Genomic DNA, 21,937 nt, shown 5'->3' on the forward strand with positions numbered 1-21,937 from the left:
GAGGCTTAGGGCAGCGTGCCCAGGTCTCACTGCCAGTTGGGGCAGCACTAGAATGCCAACCGGTTACTCTGACCCACAATACCAAGCACTTCCCACAATACCAGGGTCTTGGATGGTGACTAAGCAAGAGCAGTGTGTGAAGATCAGACACACCCTGGCTTGACCCCGGTACAGCTGGTCTGAGGGCGCATGGGTCCCAGGTTCAGGCCTAATGTGTAAGTTGGGGAGGGAAATGGACAATGACAGTGGCCAGGGGAGGTTGGGGGAGGCGCCTACCCATGAGCAGCCGCCGTTTCACCCGTTTGTCCCCGTCTGCCACGGATGTGGCATTGCTCTCTGTCACCTCCAGGGCAGTGTCCTCTTGCTCTACAAGAGACGAAAAAGAGCTCAGTTCTGACCGAATGAGTCAGATTACTCATCCCCTGCACAAGCATTTCTGCTAAATCCCAGACATGAGAACAATGTAAGATATGTGACTGCTCACTCAATAAAAATGTGCTGCAATGAGGCTCTGTGGGAAACAGCATGCGAGATGGCCGCAGAGCCTTAGTAAACATTAAATATGGAAACGATTTTTGAAGTACATTGTACTGACCAAATAGACACTAGGGAATGCAAGCTTCAGATTCACTCCAGTACCCTTAGTCCAGGACAAAGAGAACCTTGGGTCTGGGAACCTCTAAAATGTAGGTAGCAAAGGACACACGTGAAAGACAGGGCAGGCATACCACCAGAAACATGCAACTTGATCCTGCTGACCCTAAAGGCCACCGTGTCATCACAAACAGCTAGCTTTCACTTTGTGTCACCCTGGACCTTTAAAATGTGTTGTCCCAGTCTCCAGAACACTGGCTTCAGGAGCGGCCTAGTCCAGGAGAGAAAAAAGGGCTTTCCAACGTCGCACAGGGAGAATGGGACCCCCATCCCAGGCCTAGACCACTCCCCTGCCACATGTGAAGCAGCACAAGAACTGTTTGGGGGCAAATGCATGGGAAACTCCCTGTATCTTGTGAAAACACGGTTAATAGTTAGGGTTAGGGTTAAGGATGAGCAAGCTAGAACAGACCCTCCCCGTGTGGGGGGTCACCACTCACCAAGGCAGCTCCTCCCATCTGTGTGCATCTTGTACTGTGGATGGCAGCTGCACTCTGGGCCTTCAGCCGTGTCCTCACAGGAGTGCTGGCACCCACCGTTTCCATGGTTACAGGTCACTGAGAGGAAAATGAATCAATACATAAAGCACTGAGTTCACAACCAGGGCTGTGTCTGCTCCAGAGGAACTCTGATTTTCATCCCGCAAGTATTTGAGCACCTAGTATGTGCTAGGCACTGTTCAGGGAAGATATAACCCCACTCAGACCTTGTCTCTGTGTAAACAGATAATCACAATATACAATGTACAAATGCTGAATGACAGATGTGAGCAAAATTAGACAGGAAGATGCAGATGGGAAGGTGAGGGATGGGGGTAGATTTTCACTATTGAAGGGAAATTATACCAAAAGATTCTGAACTACTGCTTTATTCCAGCATAAGTTTATATATTAAAATAGCTATACTGGGGCTCTGGGAAATGCAATAGCACTTTATGCCTGGAACAAATACGCAGTATTTAATTTGTACATATGTGTTAGAATTTCTCTCATTAGATTCCATCTGGATTAGTTAGAAGAAAAAGTAATCAGAGGAAATGATGACTCTTCACACACAATTAACGCAACGCTAACCAATAATTACCAAGTCTATATATGAATGCATTTATGACAAGCCAAAAGAGAAAAAAGTCAACTACAAAACTATCTAGTCATCAAACTGAACAGGGGATATACCTCTGGCAAAGGAAATGGGAGGGTAAAGTTATATGCTTTCTTTACACACTTTGGACTGTTTAAATTCTTACATAGATAGGCATTTGTAATTTTTCTAATTAAATGAACTAAATGCATATTTGTGATGTGAGAAAGAAGCTGTTCTGTGATTACAGTTTCACAAAATTTTTTGCATATGAACAACTAAATAGAAATATGAAAAAAGTGAAACAGCTGGTTATGTGGTGGAATTCTGGATCTTTTTTCCTTTCTCAAGTGTGATTATAATATTATTTAAGCAGTTACATCTTAAAAACATTTTAAAAAGAAACTTTCTACTGGTCCCTGAAAAACGGTGAAATGTTGAGCATCTCACTCTACAGGTGAGTCATAGCGGACCTGGGTCTCCTTTTGAAGATACCTGGAGCCGAGACAAGTGGTCTTCACTCTGCCTCGCCCACTGGAAGCCTTCGGGGGACAGCCTCACTCTTCGGAACCTCATGAGCCTATCAGAACTTGTTTGTGCTGGTGGCACCAGCCCTGGTTTGACAGTCTTCGAGGCTACACTCTGCTTTGTGACGAGACAATGGGGAGAAGTCTCTCCCCAGCAAAACCGGCTCCTCATCTCTTAAACACTAAGGTCTACTCACTGTCAACTACCATCCCTAGCAAACTGCAGGGGCCTCCTGGAATATCCGTGGTTTTGGGAAGAGTGCCTAGAGGGAAACCCTCAGTGTTTCCTCTGGCATAAACAGTGGTTTAGGAACACCTTTAATGGCCGGTTGTTTCCTATTATCCATTGGAGTTTCATTATTGTGTTTCATCATTGTGTGGCAGCTGTGTCCGGACTGTGTACACCATTCATTCATTGATCCATTAATTATACCAATGTGGATTGAGCACATCCTGTGGTACGCACCAGGAAAAGACTGAGAGGCAAAAATAAGACAAGGTCCCTGAGGTAGAGGAGCTCATAGTTGGGGAGACAGACACATGAATACACAATTTAAACCAGAGTGTCATGCTCGAGAAGTGAGGAATAATGGTGCTATGGGAGCCAAAATACAAAGTGCCTATCTTGTCTGAGGCCATCGGAGAGGATTCTAGGTAATATAGCATGGTGACCAAGAGCACAAGCTTTATAGCTAGGCGGGCCCACGTTTGAATCCTAATTTCCCCTGTGTGACATGCTGCTTTACCTTCTCCACAATTTTCTCAACTAAAAATGAGGATAATAATACTTAGCTCCTGAAGTGGTGACTGTAAGAATTAAATGGGACATGGTACATCTTTGGACAAGACTTTGCACATAAGAAATGCACATAAGAAGTTATGTAGGATATTGAAGGCTGAGTAAGAATTCACCAAGCCAGGAAGGGACGAGAGCTTGGAAAAGGCTTGCAGGCATGAAAGAGTATGAGCTGTTCTCTGAAAGGCAAAGAATCTGGTGTTTGGGATAAGAGGTAGATGAGGCTTGTAAAAGAAGCAGGAACCAGGTAGCGAAGAGCTGTGATTCACAGAGGAGGAAATTTGATTTTAGTCTGTGGAAAAAGGGGAGACCCAGTCCCTCACATTCACACTCCTTACTCCTGAATTTCACTTTCTTCTGATTGGTTCCTTTAAAAAACACCATTCTCTTCCCTATGGGGAACCACCCTTGTGCAGTGAACTGCGTACTCAGAGGTCAGTATCTCCGTCAGCTGCCTTCCCTGAAGCTGCTGCTGTGCCATGAAGTGGCGTTTCTGATGTTGGGCACCACAAGACGGCCTCCGGGAAGGGCCCTCCCCCCCCCCCCCCCCCCCCCGCGCAGGTGCATGCCCATCAGTACTCACAGATGCAGTCTCTCTGGTTCTTGGCCAGCTCAAAGCCAGGCCTGCATTCGCAGGCGACGCTGCCCCTCGGGGCCTCCTTGCAGATGTGACTACAGCCATGATTCTTATTCATACAGCTCAGACCTTCTGCAAAACAGCAGCATGCAGCCGGTGACCAGGGTGGACCACACACCTGCCTGCCTGCATCTCCATCAGCGCCATATTTTAAAAGAATATGTCATTAAAATCAAGGCAGGTCAATTAACAGAGACACGAAAAGTTTCTTATGTCACCCAAGAGATATGATGTCTCCACTCTCTGAAAGAGGTAGGAGCCCCTCCCCCCAATAAAGTGAAAAGCAAGCACGCACCAGAAGCTCTCTGCTGGGTATGGAATCAGAGCCTGCTGACCCCAGAAAACGGTCACCCATGCTGACCAAGAATGCAAAGAGAAAAGGAGAGTCTCCCTAAGAAATTCTGCAGATAAACTGAGGAAGAGTCCAATTGTCTTCACATAATCTGAAATGATTTTCAGAAAGTTCCCACCCTCCTTTCTACTCCCACCAAATCCACACTTGGGAGGTGCCTGTGGCTATTGTATTGTGGCACTACCGCATGGACACCTGCCCAGGGACTTCTCTTTTGTGACCACCCTCAGTTAGTCCCTGGGCCCCTTCCTCAGCAGGCTTGGAGCACGAGCCTCTAACAATGTCATACGACAACACAACAACAAAGAGAACAGAGGGAGACGCTCTACGTGGGGCTTTCTTTAGCTGCTGTATACTTCTTTTCAGGTATATGATACGTTTCATTAGCCCCAATCTTGTGGTAACAGTGGCAGGAAGCGAGAAAGGTGGTTACTTTCCTGGATGGTTTAACGTGCAATGAAATAATGGGGCCATAACAAAGTACGCACCTGTACGGTCTACCAGCATTGTGTCTCATCTCAGAACGAATTCTTTGGGACCCTGCCACTTGCCAGCACTCTGAAGGAACTACTACCACACCCAAGAATATTCTCAAAACATGAGCTCAGTTTGTAGGACACTATTAAGACATGTTTCTGGGATGCTTCTTCGAATTTGTGCAATGTGACTCTAAAGCATCTTGGCGAGTAGGGATTTTATTCTCACTGGCTCTCTACTGACCAGGCACTTTCTAATATTGGGAAGTAGCACTGTTTTAAACATGAGTATAAAAAGTTTTCATTCAATTTCCCTAGGCCCCCACACTGTTCTGTATTAAGCTGCTAAAACCTTAGCCATTTATTCGGTTCTAATGATGTCAAAAGTCACCTCTCTCCAATTCTCCCACAGAGCCATCGATCTATACTTAACTAGAATAATTGTTTTAATACAAAGAGATGTCATTCCTGTTCCAAAAGACAGTGTAACAGTTAATACATCCTATACACTCCTAAAACCATTGTGTTTGTTATCTGACAGTTATGAGCTGTTTGAACTCTAGCACTCAATCTGCTGGAAGTTGCTGGGACTCATTCACCCCTGCCAAGGGCTGCTGTCAATTAACACGAAAGAGGCTTGCACTGGATTGGTGGAAAACTCTCTTTGCTCTGGCTGGAGATTTCTGAAGATGTTATTTTCTTCCAGTACCAAGATGGTACAGGAGGTGAGAGCTGCCTCTCGAAGCAGTATCCTGCCATCCTAGGAAGGGCCAACAAGCATTACGTTTGTCGTTGGGTCAGCAGAGGACTAGAAGTAACAGGTGCCAGGAGCACGTAGGAGTACATACAACAGTGCCCAAGAAAAGACGGCAGTGACACCTGCAAAGTACACTCCCCAAACAGGTCAGCTGCTGCTGCTTCTTATTCACATTGTTTAATAAGTCTGTTAAGACATTTGCAAAGTGACCTTTACTGCCTCAGAGCAATTCATTTACACAAGAAATATTTCATAAGAACTCACTGTGTGCCAGGAGCCATGGGGATACCAAAACAGTTGCCCTCTGATGTCATATCATATCAAGCTAGACCTAAAGTTACCAGGAGATAAAGAAGGTTTAAATGGCTCTGGACATGCTGAGGGCTTTTTGAAAAGTGACCATGAAGCTTTTCAGAGTACCCTGACTTAAAACAAGGCCACTTCTAGGGAAAGCAGATGGATCTGGTCCAAACTGGGGGTCCCGGGCATGGTTTTGGCTCCCCCGCAACCCCCCAGAAATTGGCCTGGCAGTCATGTTTAGGGTTGTCAGTTCACCAGGCGTTAAACAGCTCAGAAACATTAGAAGTGCCCCATTCTGGTGGTCCCAGTCTCATGGTCTCGCTGAAGAATATTTCTGGAAATGAAATAAAAATATGGCTTGCCAACAGAGTGAGAAACATTCCATAAAGGGGGAAACAGGCCCGATGAGAGCATAGCCCCTTCCTCACTACCCTGACACCTTCCCCACTACTCTGAAAAGGCAGCAGTATAAACATCTAAAAATATTCTCAGAACAGACAAAACAAAAAAGGAATGCTCATTTTGAGAGCCTGAGCACCCATGAATAGAGACAAAGGCAGGCTGGGGCAATGGTGTCCCTCCCCAGCCTACCCCCATTACATGGGTGAAAACACACAGTCTCTCCATCAGAGCTCTGGGGTCTCTAAGGATTAAAAAAAATCAATAGCTTGAGCTTTCCCTCAGAATCAGCTATTATGATCCCTTATATTGAAGAATACTTTCAAAGAACTATTAAAAACAATAACTATTAAATAACTATTAAAAACAGCATCACTAGAAAATACTAGCTTGCAGTGTTACCTTCTTTGAATCATTTTTCAAGTATCACGTGTGTGTTTTAAAGTCTATTTTAATACAGTTTCTAAGAGTTTAACATGCACATCAGGGAGGAAATCCTAAAGGAATACTGTTTACAGATTGTTCTATTTGAAGAGTTAAAACCCTAGGATGAAGGAGTCTCAATTACAAACTGCTATAATCTGTTGGCTCACGCTGACATGGATTTGCCAAGCAATCAGGTTGAAACACAACAGAAAATCACAGAAAGCACTTCCAGACCACAAGTCATATTCTTGGATTTGGGTTTTAGCTCCAGACAAATATGTTCATTTTAAATACTCTTCAGGGGTTGCAAGAATGTCTGAATTGTAGAAAATCTAGAAAACGCAGATTGTGGAAAGGAACTGCTTTTGTATTTACTTCTGTTACTAGGACCCTGTGTCTGTAATCAGTCGGGGGGCTTGCTGGAGGGTAAAAAGGGGCTGAGCCACTGTTCTAGCAGTGCAAGGGAGGGGATGAGTCACTTTGTGAGTGGGTGAGATCCATACTGGGGGTGTTCAAACAACGGCTTCACCTACAGGTCCACACCTACCTCCTTACCGTGTGAAGAGAAAGCCAGAGTTACTTCCCAGGAAGCAGCTTTGAGTAACCAAAGGGGAAATGCCCTGAGATCCATCTTAATTCTGCCTCAGACCAGATGCAGGGCTCCCCCTCCCCCAAAGAGTCCAGAGAGACCAGCAGGAGAGCAAAACCCAACTTCTACTCTGTTAGTCCCCATGAGATAGAGATCCACCTGATTGGAGCCAGAGTGTGTGACTAACCTGCTCAAACACTGACAGTGATCAGGCTGGGGCAGTAAGAGCCATCAAACCCACTGCTGCCGGTGTTTTCTCTGACCATTCTTAGTACCCAAACAGGCTCCTAAAGAAGGAGCCATCATTCTTGGAAAATGAGGCAAAAATCATCTTCCACAAAGAAACCTTTGAAACGTCACTAAAACTATGATTAAAACAATAAACCTACAAATCTGTGATTAAATGGAAGAACTTAAAATCACCTCATTCTTAAGTTATGAGAATGAACAAGGAGTTAATAGCCTAATATTTAGGGAACTTTCCTTAAAAACAGGCATAGGCAACCATGGGAGAAGACATACAATCACCAAAATATGACTGTTTAGCTTAAGAAAGAGCAGCGAACAGTTAAAAGCACATCATTCTGTTAAAAGTGGCTGATTGGCCACAAGACCCCTTCCTGCCAAGCGGCCACTGAACTAAAAGAGGAATTTTAAAAAGGTATAAACTCAACGCAGAGATAATGAAAGGTAGGCCATCAGAAGAGAAGAGTTTTCTGAAGATTTGTGGAGGAATGGTAGGTGTTGACGTGGATGCAGGAAATCACACCATAGAGAACCCAAAGCTGGGGAGGGGGTCCCCTGCCCCTGGAGCCCCAGAGGCTCAGAGTTCCAAAATCCAAAACACAGGGCAGGCCAGGTCCAGCCTGAGGCTGAACACAAGGCAAAGCCCTGGAAGTCTCCTAGGGAGGCTGCAGTCCTTCCCCACCCACCCTGAGCAAGGAGCAGGCTGGCACCTGGGGCTGTGGTTTGCAGCACGTTTTTGAAAAACTTGGCAGATTGTCCATTTCTCCTGAGACATCTAGTCATGCTTGAATTGTACTCTATTTAAAGATTAGAATCAGAGAATGTGAGTTGGAAGACACCTCAGAGCTCACCCAGTCCAACCCACTTACTTTGCCAGGTGAGGAAGTTGAAGCTAAAATAATTTGCCCGGTTACCCAGTAGCAGAGTCTGGACTCCTCCTCAGGCCTCCAGACTTTCCAGAGCCCATGCTTCCCTTCTAAGGTTGCTGAGGGTGGGGGTGATTCTCAGAGGTGACCCTGCCCCGCATTCCCTACCCCCCACCCCCCAACCGCAACAGGGCAGAGGTACCTTCTAAGCGGTGAATGCATGTGTGCTGATTGTCACTCAGGAAAAACCCCTCCTTGCAGCGGCACTCGTAGCTCCCCATAACGTTGACACAGGTGTGCTGGCAGCCGCCATTGTTCTCTAGGCACTCGTCCACATCTGGAGGGGGAGAAGGCTTAGCCTCTGCTTTTGTGATTGTTTCAAACACCCCACCCAGCCCAGCAGCTCAGAGATGCCTACTAGGCAGAGATGAGGTCTCTCTTCTGGTACCTGCATCACAGGAGCTCTCAGAATTGAAGTCGATGGGCCCCCCATATAATTAGCCAACCCTCATGGGTGTCAGGCTCACTTAAAAAGGCCTTCCACATGCACACAAGATAATCAGTTCAGTAAATATTTATTGAACCCCTTCTCTTTCCAAAGTACGGTGCTCATGGAGACAGTAAAACATTGATGAGTAAGATCACATTCCTTCACTGCAGGAGCATGCCCTTCACAAGGAAGAAAAAGACAAACATACAAGTAATTATGAGAGGTGGTACAAAGGAAAGTGAGGTCACTTCTGGTTGTGGGGCATCAGGATGGGTTTTCTGGAAAAGCTGATGAAGGCTGGGCCCTGCGGGGTTTCTTCCATTACAAATTAGGAGAAGGGATTGTAGACAGAAGAAAGCATGAGCACCAGCAGGAAGGCTGGGGAGCATGGAATCTGTTCAGATAACAGTGGTGGGTCATTCCACCGCGCTGGAGTGTGGGTACAAGCAGGGAAGTTACAAGAGACAGAGCTGGGAAGATAGATGGGGGATCACACTGCAGAGGACCTTGAATAACAAGCAAAGAAGGACCTACTTTATTTGGGAAACAGTCGGGAACCACTGGAGCAGGGGTGACATGGTCAGACCCTCGTGTTGGGAAGAATAAGGCAGCAACTATGGGAAGGACACGAGAAAGGCAAGAATCAAAAGCCTGGGAGCCTGCCTTCACACGAGTGCCTGAAATAGCCACGGCTGGTGGTCGTGGGGGACTGGACCTGGGCCTGGCAGCGGGGATGCCAAGGAGGGAAGAAATGAAAGAGGACTGTGGACAAGGTGCCTGCAGGGCGCGGAGCCATGGAAACATGGGGAAGAGCAGCACTGGGTATAGAAATGGGGGTGGAGATGTGCTTGGCCCACCCGGCAGGGAGGTAATACTGTGAGGTGCTGACATTCAGCGCTAAGTCCGGCAGGGAGTGGGAGACCTAAGGCTGGTGCTGCAAAGACAGCTCTGAAGACCATTTATTTGTGGTGGCCTGATAAAATGGTGGCTGTGCATGAGAAAGCCAAAGGCAGAAGTACAAGAAGGGAGAGAGGGGAATAGAAAGGAGACACCAGAGGTGGAATTCAGGAGAATACCAGGGGCAGAAGGAGGAAAGGAGACAGCAGGAGCCCCAGAGAAGCCATCAGAAAGATGGGGAGGGAGATGCCTCTTCCAGTGCCACGCCCCCAGGGTGAGTTTAGGGGACTGTCCTTCCACTATGTCACTCACGACCCTCTGCACTTACCACACTGCATTCTCACAATTTTTTTTTTCCATTTGCACCTTTTGACCCCTCAAAATCTTTTACTTATCCGTCTCCACTAGATTGCAAACTCCTTGAGGCTCGAGATTTGCGTTTGATTTCGCATAGCCCTGGAACCTGCAGATGTACATTAACTGTTCAGTGCATGAACAAGCAAGCAGGAGAGCACCACATCACCGGAGCCAAAGAAGAAGAAACTTCCAGAACAGTCTCAGACATGACAGAGGCTCAAGGAGAAGGCTGATATAAAAGCAACTTATTTTCTGCACCCTGATTTCCCACGTGCCTATCACTAGCTCCGGGGCATATCCGTAACAAGAAAATTCACATTTAAATATCTGTTATCTGGTTTCAAGCTTCAGATCTTCCAGTCATCCGTCTTCCCACACTACCGAGCAGATAGATGCCTTTCTAAACTGATGGGACCCAAGCCATCCCCTAGAGCCGAACAAACTTGCCCTTCTCTGTGCCAAATGGTGAAGGGAGCACATTCCAAGGGGATAAGCCACCCCAGGATACACCTGGCCTAGGTGTTCCTCGGGGAGGACTCACTGTGAGCAGGAGAGGGCTGTTTCCCTGGACACAGAGTCCTGGTTTGGTTTTGAGTAAAGGTATGCTCCCGCCCCATGTTTATGTAACACACTCTTCCTTTTCTCCAAAGCAATTAGAAATGTGTCATTAAGTTGGGTGACGCACTCTAACTGAATTAACACAAAAGTGTGTGTGTTCACATGTACACATGTCCATCACTAGGCTGGTGTTTCTCCAGACTGTAAAACTGTTTTACAACCCTGGCTGCATGTTAGAACCCCGACGCCCGATCCACCTCCTGAGACACTGATATAACTAGTCTTGGATGAGACCTAGGCAGTGCTGTAATTTTAAATCTCTCAAGCGATTCCAGTGTGCAGCCCGAGTTGAGAACCACTGCTACAAAACCGAATAGCGATATTGTGCTGCCAGACACTCAATAAATAGAAACTGAATTCAGGTGGGGTGAGCGGCATGGAAGAGCTGCATTGCACTTTTTAGGCTCACGGGCATTCATATCTTGGAGGACTCTGGGTTTAGTGCCAGAGCTTAGTGGTATTTGTACTCTGTACATTCTGGCTAGTATATTTGTGACTAAGGTGTGGTTAGGGGGCTGAGGAGAGGTAAGGGCTCATCCCAGAGAACACAGGAAACTGCTGCTCCTGAAACTTTTGGCTCTGACTTTCTTTCTTATAATAAAATGCTTCGGTCCTTTCAAGTCTACATGGCAGAAAAGTCTCTATATGTACTAGTCCTGCTCTTCTTAATGTACCACTTTATTTTCTCATATCTTCCTTTAAAGAATCCTTAGCCCCTTCAGATACAGTCCATGGAAGGAGACGCTCAGGATCTTTCTGCAAGGCAGATCCTTGCTACAAAACCCACAAAGAGAACCCCAAGCAGGGGAAATGGAGAGAGTCTGCTGAAATATCTGTGCTAGTGGCCAGGCGAGGACGGATTCCAGGCCTCAGGATTTCTGAGCAGGTCTTTACTCAGAACCACTCCACCCATCCCCTGGCCCTGGTCCTTAAGCCCTGGATGGCTCAGCTTGTTGTTCTTAGGAAGCTCACACACCCCCAGGCTATGGTTTCAGCACAATTGTGATGACTGGGTCTACCATCAGATACACATTCTCAAAATGCCATTGTGGGCAAATCAAAGGAAAATGTGAAATCTCCCCTAGAAAATGGTACAAAGGAAGGGAGGGAGGGAGGGAGGGAGGGAGGGAGGGAGGGAGGAAGGAAGGGAGGGAAGGAAAAGAACCCACAAACACAATGTGTGCTTCCCAACAAATTACACACTAACGGTGATTTTTTTTGAGTTTTTAATTAATCTCAATTTATTGCTGCTATCAGGGTTGTCACTCTAACGTGCCTTTTTTGTGGTACTGATGGCCTACAAAGTCTGAAAAGGGGTTAGTGGTCCTCCAGCCCTCAAGTTTTCCTGAGAGGTGCAGGCTTAGAAAGCCAAGTAGTTGGATCCAAAGCCTGACCTCTCACAGAGGGCAGGATAGGAAGGGACAGAACCTTCATCAGGCTCCAGGTGACCTGGAAGTGGACAAAGGTCATACAAGGGGGTGAGTCCCAAATGGAAATACTCTCCTTCCTCAACTCTCAAAATACAAGTTCTGCCTGTACTTATCTACTGAATCTACTGACTTTTACGCTGACCTCAAAGCATTTGATCAAGTGGCCATTCCCACTACACGGTAAGGGGTCATCTGAATAGCTGTCCCCACAGAGTCAGGGCCTAGCTTTAGTTATTCCTTGGACAGCCAAGTGGACATCAGAGGGCCAACCACACGAAGGATTATCAGTGTCAAAGGAATCTGATGCCACCTGTCTCCCAGGATGTCCTCCTGGACAACTGGTAACACCAGCCCTAAAATACAAACAGATCACAAATACTTCCCTGCCACGTGTGCTGCATCCTCTACGACGATGGAACACTCAACCCCATCCAAGTGTTTGCTATTTCTAAGTTCTGTTTCATTCCTGGCATAAGAAACCAGTGTAAACAACACTCTTTGCAGTCCCTAACTCAAGGACTGAAACTCCAACAGATGTTTCTGTTTTGTAGAATACTAGGAAGATTCTACAGGAAGGTTTCTGTTGGAATTTCTCTCTCCCTCTCAGAAAGAAAGAAGGGGGGTCTACCTGGCTGAGATCCAAGCACACATTTGGAGTCTTCAGGACAAGTACTTTTACCTATTCTACAATAGAGACACTTATAGCATTAAAGAAATGGTTATAAGTCAAGACCCTTTTAACACAAAATCAAAGATCTTAAAGGTGACAAGTACGCTAGAAAGTCAGTAAGTAGTAATGATGATTCTTGTATACCTCCTTGGACTAATGGAGGATTTATATTATGAATGATCACATAAAAACTAAAACACTTGGGGTGGCCGGTTAGCTCAGTTGGTTAGAGCCTGGTGCTAATAACACCAAGGTTGCTGGTTCGATCCCCTCATGGGCCACTGTGAGCTGTGCCCTCCTTAAAAAAAAAAAAAAGAAAGAAAGAAAGAAAAACACAAAAAACACTTTACCTGGTTTTCTGTCAGGGAGTGTGATTTCTATGGGGACAGAAAACACAAGTCTCTGACTCCCTCCTTTTTGTTTTAATGAGTATTTCATCAAAGGAAAGAAAGGGGTGAGGGTGCTGGAGGATAAAGGAGAATTGTCATTTCCAACCATTTTCCTTACCAAGACAATTATGACCATCATGAGCCAACATGAAGCCATCAAAACAAGTGCAGCGATAATTGCCTGGAATATTCAAACAGTCATGTACACAGCCTCCGTTGAGTTCGTTTTCACATTCATCAATGTCTGAGGAATAAAACAGAAGTAAACCAGACAGCTGCTATTTCTTTAGTGTGAAGAATGAAGAAATATGCACTTACCTTTTAACCAGTCATCCCACTTCTAGGAAACTACCCCCAAAGATGTATGAACAATAGGAAAATAATTATGCATATGGTTATTCACTGCAGCATTTGTAATTACAAAATACTAGAAACAACCTAAATGCCCATACATAGTAAAGTAGTTGAAGAATTATGGTACATTTACTCAGTGAAGTATTATGCAGCTGTTAAAAAAAAAAAAACAGTAAGAAAGATCTCTACGAACTGATTTGGAGTGATTTCTAGGATACACTATTAAGCAAAAAAAATCAAAATGCAACAGAGTATATGTAGTATGTTATCTTCATGGAAAAAATAAGAGGCTATAAAAAACACACACATGAAATTTCAGCATGCTTTTTTTTGTAGAACTTGACAAGCTTATCCTAAAATTTATATGGAAATCCAAGACTCAAAAGAGCCAGAACAATTTTGTAAAAGGAAAACAGATTTGAAGGACTTTCTATAAAACTACAGTTATCAAGACAGCGTGTGGTATGGGCATAGACAGACATATAGATCAATGGAACAGAATTGAGAGTCCAGAAATAAATCCTTATATTTACAGTCACTTGATTTTAGACAAAAGTACTAAGGCAATTTATTGGAAGAAATGATAGTCTTTTCAACAAATGGTGCTGAGACAATTGGATGTCCATATGCAAAAAGATTGATTTAGGCCCTTACCTCACACCATACACAAAAATCAACTCAAAATGGATCAGAGACCTAAAATGTAAGAGCTAAAGCTATAAAGCTTTTCAGAAAAAAATGTAAAGCTTTCATGAGAAAATCTTTGAGACCTTGGGTTATGTAAATATTTCTTAGATAAAACACCAAATATACAATCCATAAGTTTAAAAATTTATTAAATTGGACCTTATCAAAATAAAAAACTTTTGTACTTCAAAAGACACCATTAAAAAAATGAAGACAAGCCACACATTGGTAAGAAATGGTTGCAAATCACATACTTTATAAAGGACTTACAAAGAACTCTTACAATTCAATAATAAGAAAACAAACAACTCAATTTTAGAATGGCAAAAAATTTGAATAGACATTTTACCAAATAATGGCTAATAAGCACATGAAAAGATGCTCAACATCATTAATTATTAGGGGAATTCAAATTAAAACCACAATGAGATAGCATTTCACTAGCACTTAGAATAACTATAATAAAAAGGACAGACAATGACAAATGTTGGCAGAGATGAGGGTTCCCAATGTATGGGAACCCTCATACATTGTTGATGGTAACACAGGATGGCACAGCCACTTTGGAAAAGAGTTTCGCAGTTCCTTAAAAGATTAAATATAAATTTACCATATGACCCAGAAATTCTACTCCTTGGTATAGGAGAAATACAAAATTATGTCCACACAAAGACTTGCAGGTGCATGTTCATAGCAATATTATTTATCATAGCCCAAAAGTAGAAACAACCCAAATGTCTATCAACTGATGAATACATAAACAAAATATGGTATACCCATCACTGGAATACTAGTCAACAATAAAAAGGAGTGAAATGCCAATAAAGGCTATAAACATGGATGAACCTCAAAAACATTATGCTATGTGCGAAAGACGCCAAACACAAAGACCACATATTGTATGATTCCACTTATATGACATGTCCAGAAAAGGCAAATCTATAGAGACAGGAAATAGATTAGTGGTTGCCTGTAGCTGGGGCTAGAAACAAGGATTAACTGTACATGGCCCTGAGGGATCTTACTGAGATGAGGAAAATGTCTGAAAACTATATTATGTAATAGTTGCACAACTCAACCAATTTACCCCAACTCATTGATTTATACACTTACTAAGAATTGGTGAATGTAAATTATAGCTTATTAAAGTAGTTAAAAATAAAATACACATTTAGCTGCTTATTTGTACAGAAGAAATAGAGGAGGAAAACCAGAAACTACAGAAATGGTGACCCACAGTATATGGGAAAGGGGTAGAAAGAAGGAGGAATGGGAACAGGGTAATAGGAATTGGAGGAGAGAGTAACACTTTCCCGAGTTTTTGTATAACTTTCACGCTCAGAACCATAGTGATGTTTTACATACACACACAAATACATGTGTACGTACATAGGTATGTACAATCAAAGGGGGAGGGGGTGGAAGTGAGGGGAGGGATAAAAAATGGAATACAAAGAGAAACAAATGACTATAACTGTGTTATAAATGAATGACATAACCACACTGAAGGGGATAGGAAGAAAAGTACTAGCCCAAGTAAGTTTGAAAAACAGTATCTTGACTGGATGTTGTTAAGGCTAAAATAAAAAACAGCTGTATACAAATACTACATCCTAATTGGTAAATCTGTTCTACTCACAGGTGATGGATTAGTAATTCTTTCTTTGTATACTAGGATTGAACAAACAGGTAAATATACGGCAGATGAGAGACAGGTTTCTCACTGCTGGAGAAAGAAGTTATGAATAAGCAAAGAGGGAGATTAGAATGAATCTTGTGGTGTTGCTTTGGAATCCAAAGTAACTCACTGATTTTACTCACATACACACATACTATATTTAATCCTTATATCTACCCCTTTGTGTGCGTGTGTGTGTGTGTGTGTATGTGTATGTGTGTGTGTGTGTATATATATATATATATATATATATATATATATATATATATATATATGGGTTAATATACATACACACACACACACACACACACACACACACACACATATGGGTTAATATATATGCATACTTTCCTAGCTCTGTCTACTGAGATGACCTAGGAGTAATGACACCCCAGTAACAATGAAAACACCAAGCATCCAGATCTTGTTTTCTATACACCATTTTCTAATAAAAGGAACCAGGGTTCCTTGGAGAAGTGGTTGATTCCAGGATTGGGAATGGGAAAATAAAATACAAGGTAAGTCTAGACTATCTTCTGGTACTAGAAAATTAGGAATTTCTCAAAAAAAAAAAAGGACAAGGGCATTTAAAAAGACACAGGAGACTAGGTGAAGGAGCTCCCAATGGCTAAAGCTAAAACAATTTGAGCAAAAATAAATAACCATACAAATAATTAAATAAATACCCATGAATCCATACTAGCATAAACACATAAACACATAAATCAATGTCTGAATAAATGGGGAAGAAGGGATCTTCCTTACAGAAGAATCCCAATAATAGATGTATAAGGAATGAGAAAAATACTAAATTACCGACAGGTACACATCACAGTAATATTTGTTGCAGGTAAGATCCACAGTTGGATGCTAAAATCAGTGGGCAAAGATCTGAGAAGAAACAGGCTATTAGCATAGGCTGAAAGCATCTGCCCCAAGATATGTATCTATTCTTATGCAAAGGGAAAGCATACTAACTCTGCAGTGGAGAAACCCAGAATACACCATTTGAACCAGGTGATCAAAGTTAATGTCACTCATAATGGGACACGTGCACGTTGTTCTGATGCACAACAGAACTGCTGTGGCAGCCTTGTCAAAAGCTTTACTTCTGTATTACTACAAACGCATAGCCTCAGCCTTATCGTGAGAAAACATAGGAAATTCTCTCATCTTTTCAATTCCTACCATATCAATTCTTATCATGAGAAAACATGGTAAACAAAAGAACTGAACAGTACTCAACAAAAGTGTCAATTTATGAAAGACCAGGAAAGACTGAGGATTGTCACAGATTGGAGGAGACAAAGGAGACTACAGATAAATGTAATGTAGGACTTTGAGTTGGATCCTGGAAAAAAGAAAAAAATAAACTATAAAAAAATGGGGAAAAAAACTTACGAAATTTGAATAAGGTGTATAGTTTTGTTAATAGCATTGTTGCAATTTTAATGTGCTGGTTTTGATATGTGTTATGGTTATTTAAGTTGTTAACATTCAGATAAGTGAAGAAGGGCACATGTGAATTCTGCACTATTTTTGCACATTTTTGGAAGTTTAAAACGTTAAAAACATACAGCTCCTCATACAAAGACCAAATTTCAATCCATCCTTGTTAAACTTGATTCAATTCCCTAAACTGCAAAGTAAGAACCATGTAATGAATACTGGCCACTGCAACGGCCCATCCCCAAAGTATGGGACACAAGCAAAGATCACTTTGAATAAAATATCATTTACCTAAAGCTACTTATAAATCGCATTATTTTAAAAATACTTATTTGGGGCCCATACTTTTATATCTCCAACATTTTGACAGAAGAAACTTTGCAGAGGAGAGAATTCTGGTCCCTCTGAGCAAACCCAGTTGCCATCCTTCAACTCAAACAGGAGCAGTGAAGCTGGTGATAATCACAACACAAATGGTACCATGGGTTGGACCCACGAGGCTTAAAAACTGATATGCCAAGAAACACACATAAAGGAGTTACATTTTTGAATCCTTGCAATCTTCATTCTCTCTTCTTTTACTTCTTGTAAGACAGTGTCTATTTCTGGACTCCAATACCAAGAAATCCAAACTAAACAGACACATCCTTCCTCACTAGGTTTATAAATCCTACAAGTACTCAAAAGAGCAAATCCTCCTAGGGGTTTAGTTTAAAATGCAAAGAATATATGCTCCCTGTGAACAGTGCTTGCCTGTGGATAAAGAATAGGAGGGTTTTTGTGTCGTTTGGCTTTTTATAACACTAATCATATATTGTTTTAAAAGTGACTTGTAATAACACTAATCACATATTATTTTAAAAGTAATTTAAATATATAAAAGCAACAATGAAATAGTAGACTTTTCAACTATTAGCTGTTAGCAATTCAGTTTCATTTGTGATATGTCAATCCTAACAGCTAAGAATGAGGAAACTCTTGCTACCTGTCATTCAACATCATTTAGTAAATACGTACTTTATCCAAAAGAAACCATGGCATGGTACCTGTTCCCAGAGAGCATACAGTTACCAGAGGACACAGTGAAAAAGTGAAGATTTTTTTCCCAAGCAGGGTACCAACATGTGTGAATTCCAGTACCGTAAAAATATTTACTACAGTGAGGGTGTGGTATGGAGGAATCAGCAGACAGATGTTTCAGGGACAGGGAGTTTATTGGCCTCCCATGATGTAGCGCAGATAGAAAGATGGCTGTCTGTCTCTGGGAAAATATGAACTGGAAGAAACAGAAGGGCTTTCTGGATGGACCTCGAACCCCACTTGCTGTGAATCTGACCAGGAACATGCTCCTCTGATGGGAAAGGCAGGAGTTTTGCTCCTTAGCAAAAGGGAGACTATACATATTAGGATTTCTCATCCAACCAAAGAGGGACACCGGGAGGCTGAGTGAACAGGAGAGCTGTGGGGCCAGGGACAGAGCTAGACACCTGACTTCCTTTCACCTGCAGGATAATTGTGTGATTGTGGCCACAAGTCCCTTTCCCAGTTTCCCTGGTCTCAGGGTTCCCATCTGTAAAATAAAGGATGGGATTGCCTCAGAGCTCCCTGAAAAGTCCTGCCATCTCCAACGGCCATGATTTCCACCCCCAGGAACAGCCGCCTCCTATAAGGGTCAGGTCTCCAGCCAGTTCAGAGTTCATGACACTGAGCTATTCCCCAGTGGCCCAGAGCTCAAAATGGCAGAGTCCTTACTTCAGGCTCCCAGAGCTGGAGCTCTAAGGGCTTAAAGTATCCCTCTGCACATCTCTTTCCAGGGTGAACTTGTAGCTTCGAATGCAGCAGACCCTTGGTGTATCTCTCAAGCTTGGCAGGTCACAATGCCAAACCTCCCAGAGCCGTGGACAAGATAGAACCTCCAGAGCCTGCAGGGGAGGGTAGGATTGGCACTCCGACTCCAGAACAAGGGTGCAAACTGCCTCCGGGAGGTGCAGGATTTGCTCTGCTCTGGCAGGCACGACTCTCCTGATCAACATAACATGACTGGTAACTTTCTGCCCTCAAACTGAGTGGGACCAAAAGATACTGAAGCATCTCTTTTCCTTTTTAGAAGCTAAACACCAGGGACATTTCGGAGCCAGATAAAACTATAATCAGCTCTAGGGAGGACTTTTTAAGGATCTGAAATACATTTCAGAGAGAGGGGGATGAGACTTGGGGGGAGGGGCAGCACTTTTACCAACATGAGTGACTACTACAAGAGCTGAGGAGATGAGGTGCTTCCCCTGCTGGACCCCCCACCACTGGTCCCCAAGTCACTTACCCTCACACTGCCTGCCCTCCCCTTGGTAGCCAGGCTTGCAGGAACACTTGTAGGAGGTAACTGTGTTTTGACACAGGGCGTTGGTGTGGCAGTCATCTAGCCCTCGGGCACACTCGTCCACATCTGCAAAAAGCACAGCAGCTCCTAGTACGGTACCCTAAGCCCTGTGTGACCTGACCTTGGCCACTTGCTAGCATCACCTCCCACCCGCCCACCCCACTTCACGCCTCACCAACTGAACTGCTTGGGAAGCCCTGGGATGAACCATGCCATTTCCAGGCCCCTCTTTCCAGGCATGGTCTGATCCCTCTGACTAAAACAGCCTCCACCCTTTCTACATGCCTTCAACTCAGCTCAAATCCACCTCCTCCAGGAAGCCTGTCATGACCCCTGAGTGTAGGTGAGGTGTCCCCCACGATATATATATCTCTCTTTTCATAGCGCACACGTCACTCAGGGCTGTCACTGTTCTCCAGCCTTTCTCCCCCTCTACATGTTGTTTGATCACAGACTGGCCTGACACATAAATAGGCAATAGTAAATGCCTGCTGAAGGAAAGATCAAGTTAGCAAAGAAGCTTGCCCTGGGCTGTGAGCACACCATCCTGAGCTCTTAGACAGTGCAAAGAGGGAACTGTACCCACAGCCATTCACCACTGCCCACCCTCTCAATCTGGAAATCGGCCTTGGCAGAAGTATCGTCTGGATTGACACCACTCCAGGATATTAATTAAAAACAAGTTTTGAAAGTATTGTATGTCCAGTTAGTGGAGAACATCCAGAGTACTTATCTCCTGCAGTCCAAAACCCAGGCTGGTTGCTGCTTTCAGGCATTCACAGATCCTCAACCAGTGGCTATTCCGCAGATAGAAAAATCTCGGAAGCCGACCCTGAAGCCCGCAGGAGAATTTCCTAGCCCCTGAAGTAAGCAGGAGCAAAGCTACCATGACCTCCCAATGTACCCCAGCCGGCTGTGGCCCTCAGTTTCCCCATCTACACCAGGAGGAGCTAGATCTGGAGACTCCAATGCCCTCCTCTCTGCTCACCTGGCGAGAGTCTGACCAGCAGGCGCTCTCCGGTGTCCCGGAGCACCTGGGACCAGGGCGGGAACTGTCATCAGTCCCCAGTCCCAGGCTGGGTCGCAGCACCCAGGCCCTGGGCCTCTAGCCCCAGCAGTGGTGGCGCCTTGGCCTGGGCGATGGGTGAGAGCCCCCGGGGAATGGGGCCATGCGAGCTCCCGCAGCCCAGCCCCGCGGGCCCGGCCCACCCCGGATCCGGGACCCAGGACTCCCTTCCCGGCGCCGGCCCCGCCTGTGCCCTGCCAGGTGCGACCCCTGCAGCGGGACACTCACCTTCCGGCGGCCCTGGGGCGCGGCCCCAGCAGGGAGGGAGAGCTGTGGTCAGCAGCAGCAGCAGCAGCGGCAGCAGCACCCGAGCTGCCCCGGGACAGCCGCGGCCCGCGACCCCCATGGAAGGCGCGGCTGCTGCCGGCAGAGGCGGCGGCGCGCGGGCAAGCACGGTGGAGACTCTGGGAGGTGTGTGCGGGCGCCCTGCCCGCTGCGCTCTGACACCCCCGGCCCGGCCCCGCCTGGCCCCCGAGCCCCGGCCTCATTTTCACACGGTCCTCCCCGGCCGGGGCGGGCTGCGCGGGGGCAGTGCCGCCCCTACCGGCCCCCCTTCCTTCCCCCTCCCGGCCTCGGGCGCAGGGGGCGCGGCCGCGGTGGCCCGAAGGCGGCTGTCAGCCTGGCGGGGGCGGGCCCCAAGCCCCCGCACAGGCCCCGGCACCAAAGTCGCTTGCTCTCGCACCCCCACCCACTCCAACCCTCAGAGAGCCTTGTGCTCCGCCTGCTGACAGTGTCCTACAACTTGACCCAGTCCCTTCTGTGAGGACAAACAGGCCTTCTAGCCTGAAATATTCGGCCACTGGGCACCCAGGAAGTGTCCTCTGTAGTTCAGAGTCTTGCAGTCCCCAAGCCCCAAAGCCACCTACGGGCTGTCCACTTGGGAGGGGGGAGAGTGTTTGGTGTGGAGGGGATTCCACATACATCTAACCCTCAGGAGAACTCAGTGACAAGGGTGACGCCAGCTTCTCTGCTCCCCTCAGCACACCCTCTGCACCCTTCTCCATTCTGCCCCCCCCACAGCCCTCCGAGGACAGTAGGCCACTTGTCCCACCATGGGCCACACTGAGGCTGTCCGTCTGGCACACTGCTGGGACCAGAATCGCAGCACAAAATGTTCACTTCACTGAAAACCAGTTAAAAGGTATCTTCAGCGCAGCCTAAAAGGTGAAGGGAAAGGGGACTAGAGGTCAAGGGTGAGCCACCAGGGACAAGCGACAGCCCCAAATTTGCTGGGGCAACGGTGGTCTCTATGACCAGCAGAACTCATAAACATCAGATCCCACCAGCTGCAAATACAGGCAGTACCTGTCACCTGGCCCTCCGAGCAAGACTTCCTTACAGGGGAACACACACGCACCGGGCTTCCCACA

At 45.3% G+C, this 21,937-nt stretch overlaps 1 protein-coding gene across 9 annotated transcripts in view; it reads right to left on the minus strand.

Annotated features, from left to right (window-relative positions):
• Nucleotides 1–21,233, minus strand: part of SCUBE2 (signal peptide, CUB domain and EGF like domain containing 2) — a 59,639-nt gene extending 38,406 nt beyond the window's left edge. For 3 of the 9 annotated variants that reach the window (XM_019728749.3, XM_019728738.3, XM_019728692.3), the window contains exons 1-7: nt 20,796–21,232; nt 19,445–19,567; nt 13,075–13,200; nt 8,308–8,442; nt 3,641–3,766; nt 1,095–1,211; nt 277–366 (exon numbers count right to left, since the gene is read on the minus strand). In XM_019728749.3, the coding sequence (XP_019584308.3) occupies nt 277–366; nt 1,095–1,211; nt 3,641–3,766; nt 8,308–8,442; nt 13,075–13,200; nt 19,445–19,567; nt 20,796–20,913 (835 nt within the window). In that variant the 5' untranslated portion in view covers nt 20,914–21,232. Of the gene's footprint in view, nt 1–276; nt 367–1,094; nt 1,212–3,640; nt 3,767–8,307; nt 8,443–13,074; nt 13,201–19,444; nt 19,568–20,489; nt 20,680–20,795 lie in introns of those variants that run through there. The other 6 variants (XM_074335968.2, XM_019728759.3, XM_019728702.3 and 3 more) reach the window with 5 other exon arrangements.
• Between the last annotated feature and the right edge of the window lie 704 nt (nt 21,234–21,937).

Source organism: Rhinolophus sinicus, chromosome 14 (genome assembly GCF_057876585.1).
Source record: "Rhinolophus sinicus isolate RSI-liver-muscle chromosome 14, RSI-T2T, whole genome shotgun sequence".
NCBI classification, from domain to species: domain Eukaryota; kingdom Metazoa; phylum Chordata; class Mammalia; order Chiroptera; family Rhinolophidae; genus Rhinolophus; species Rhinolophus sinicus.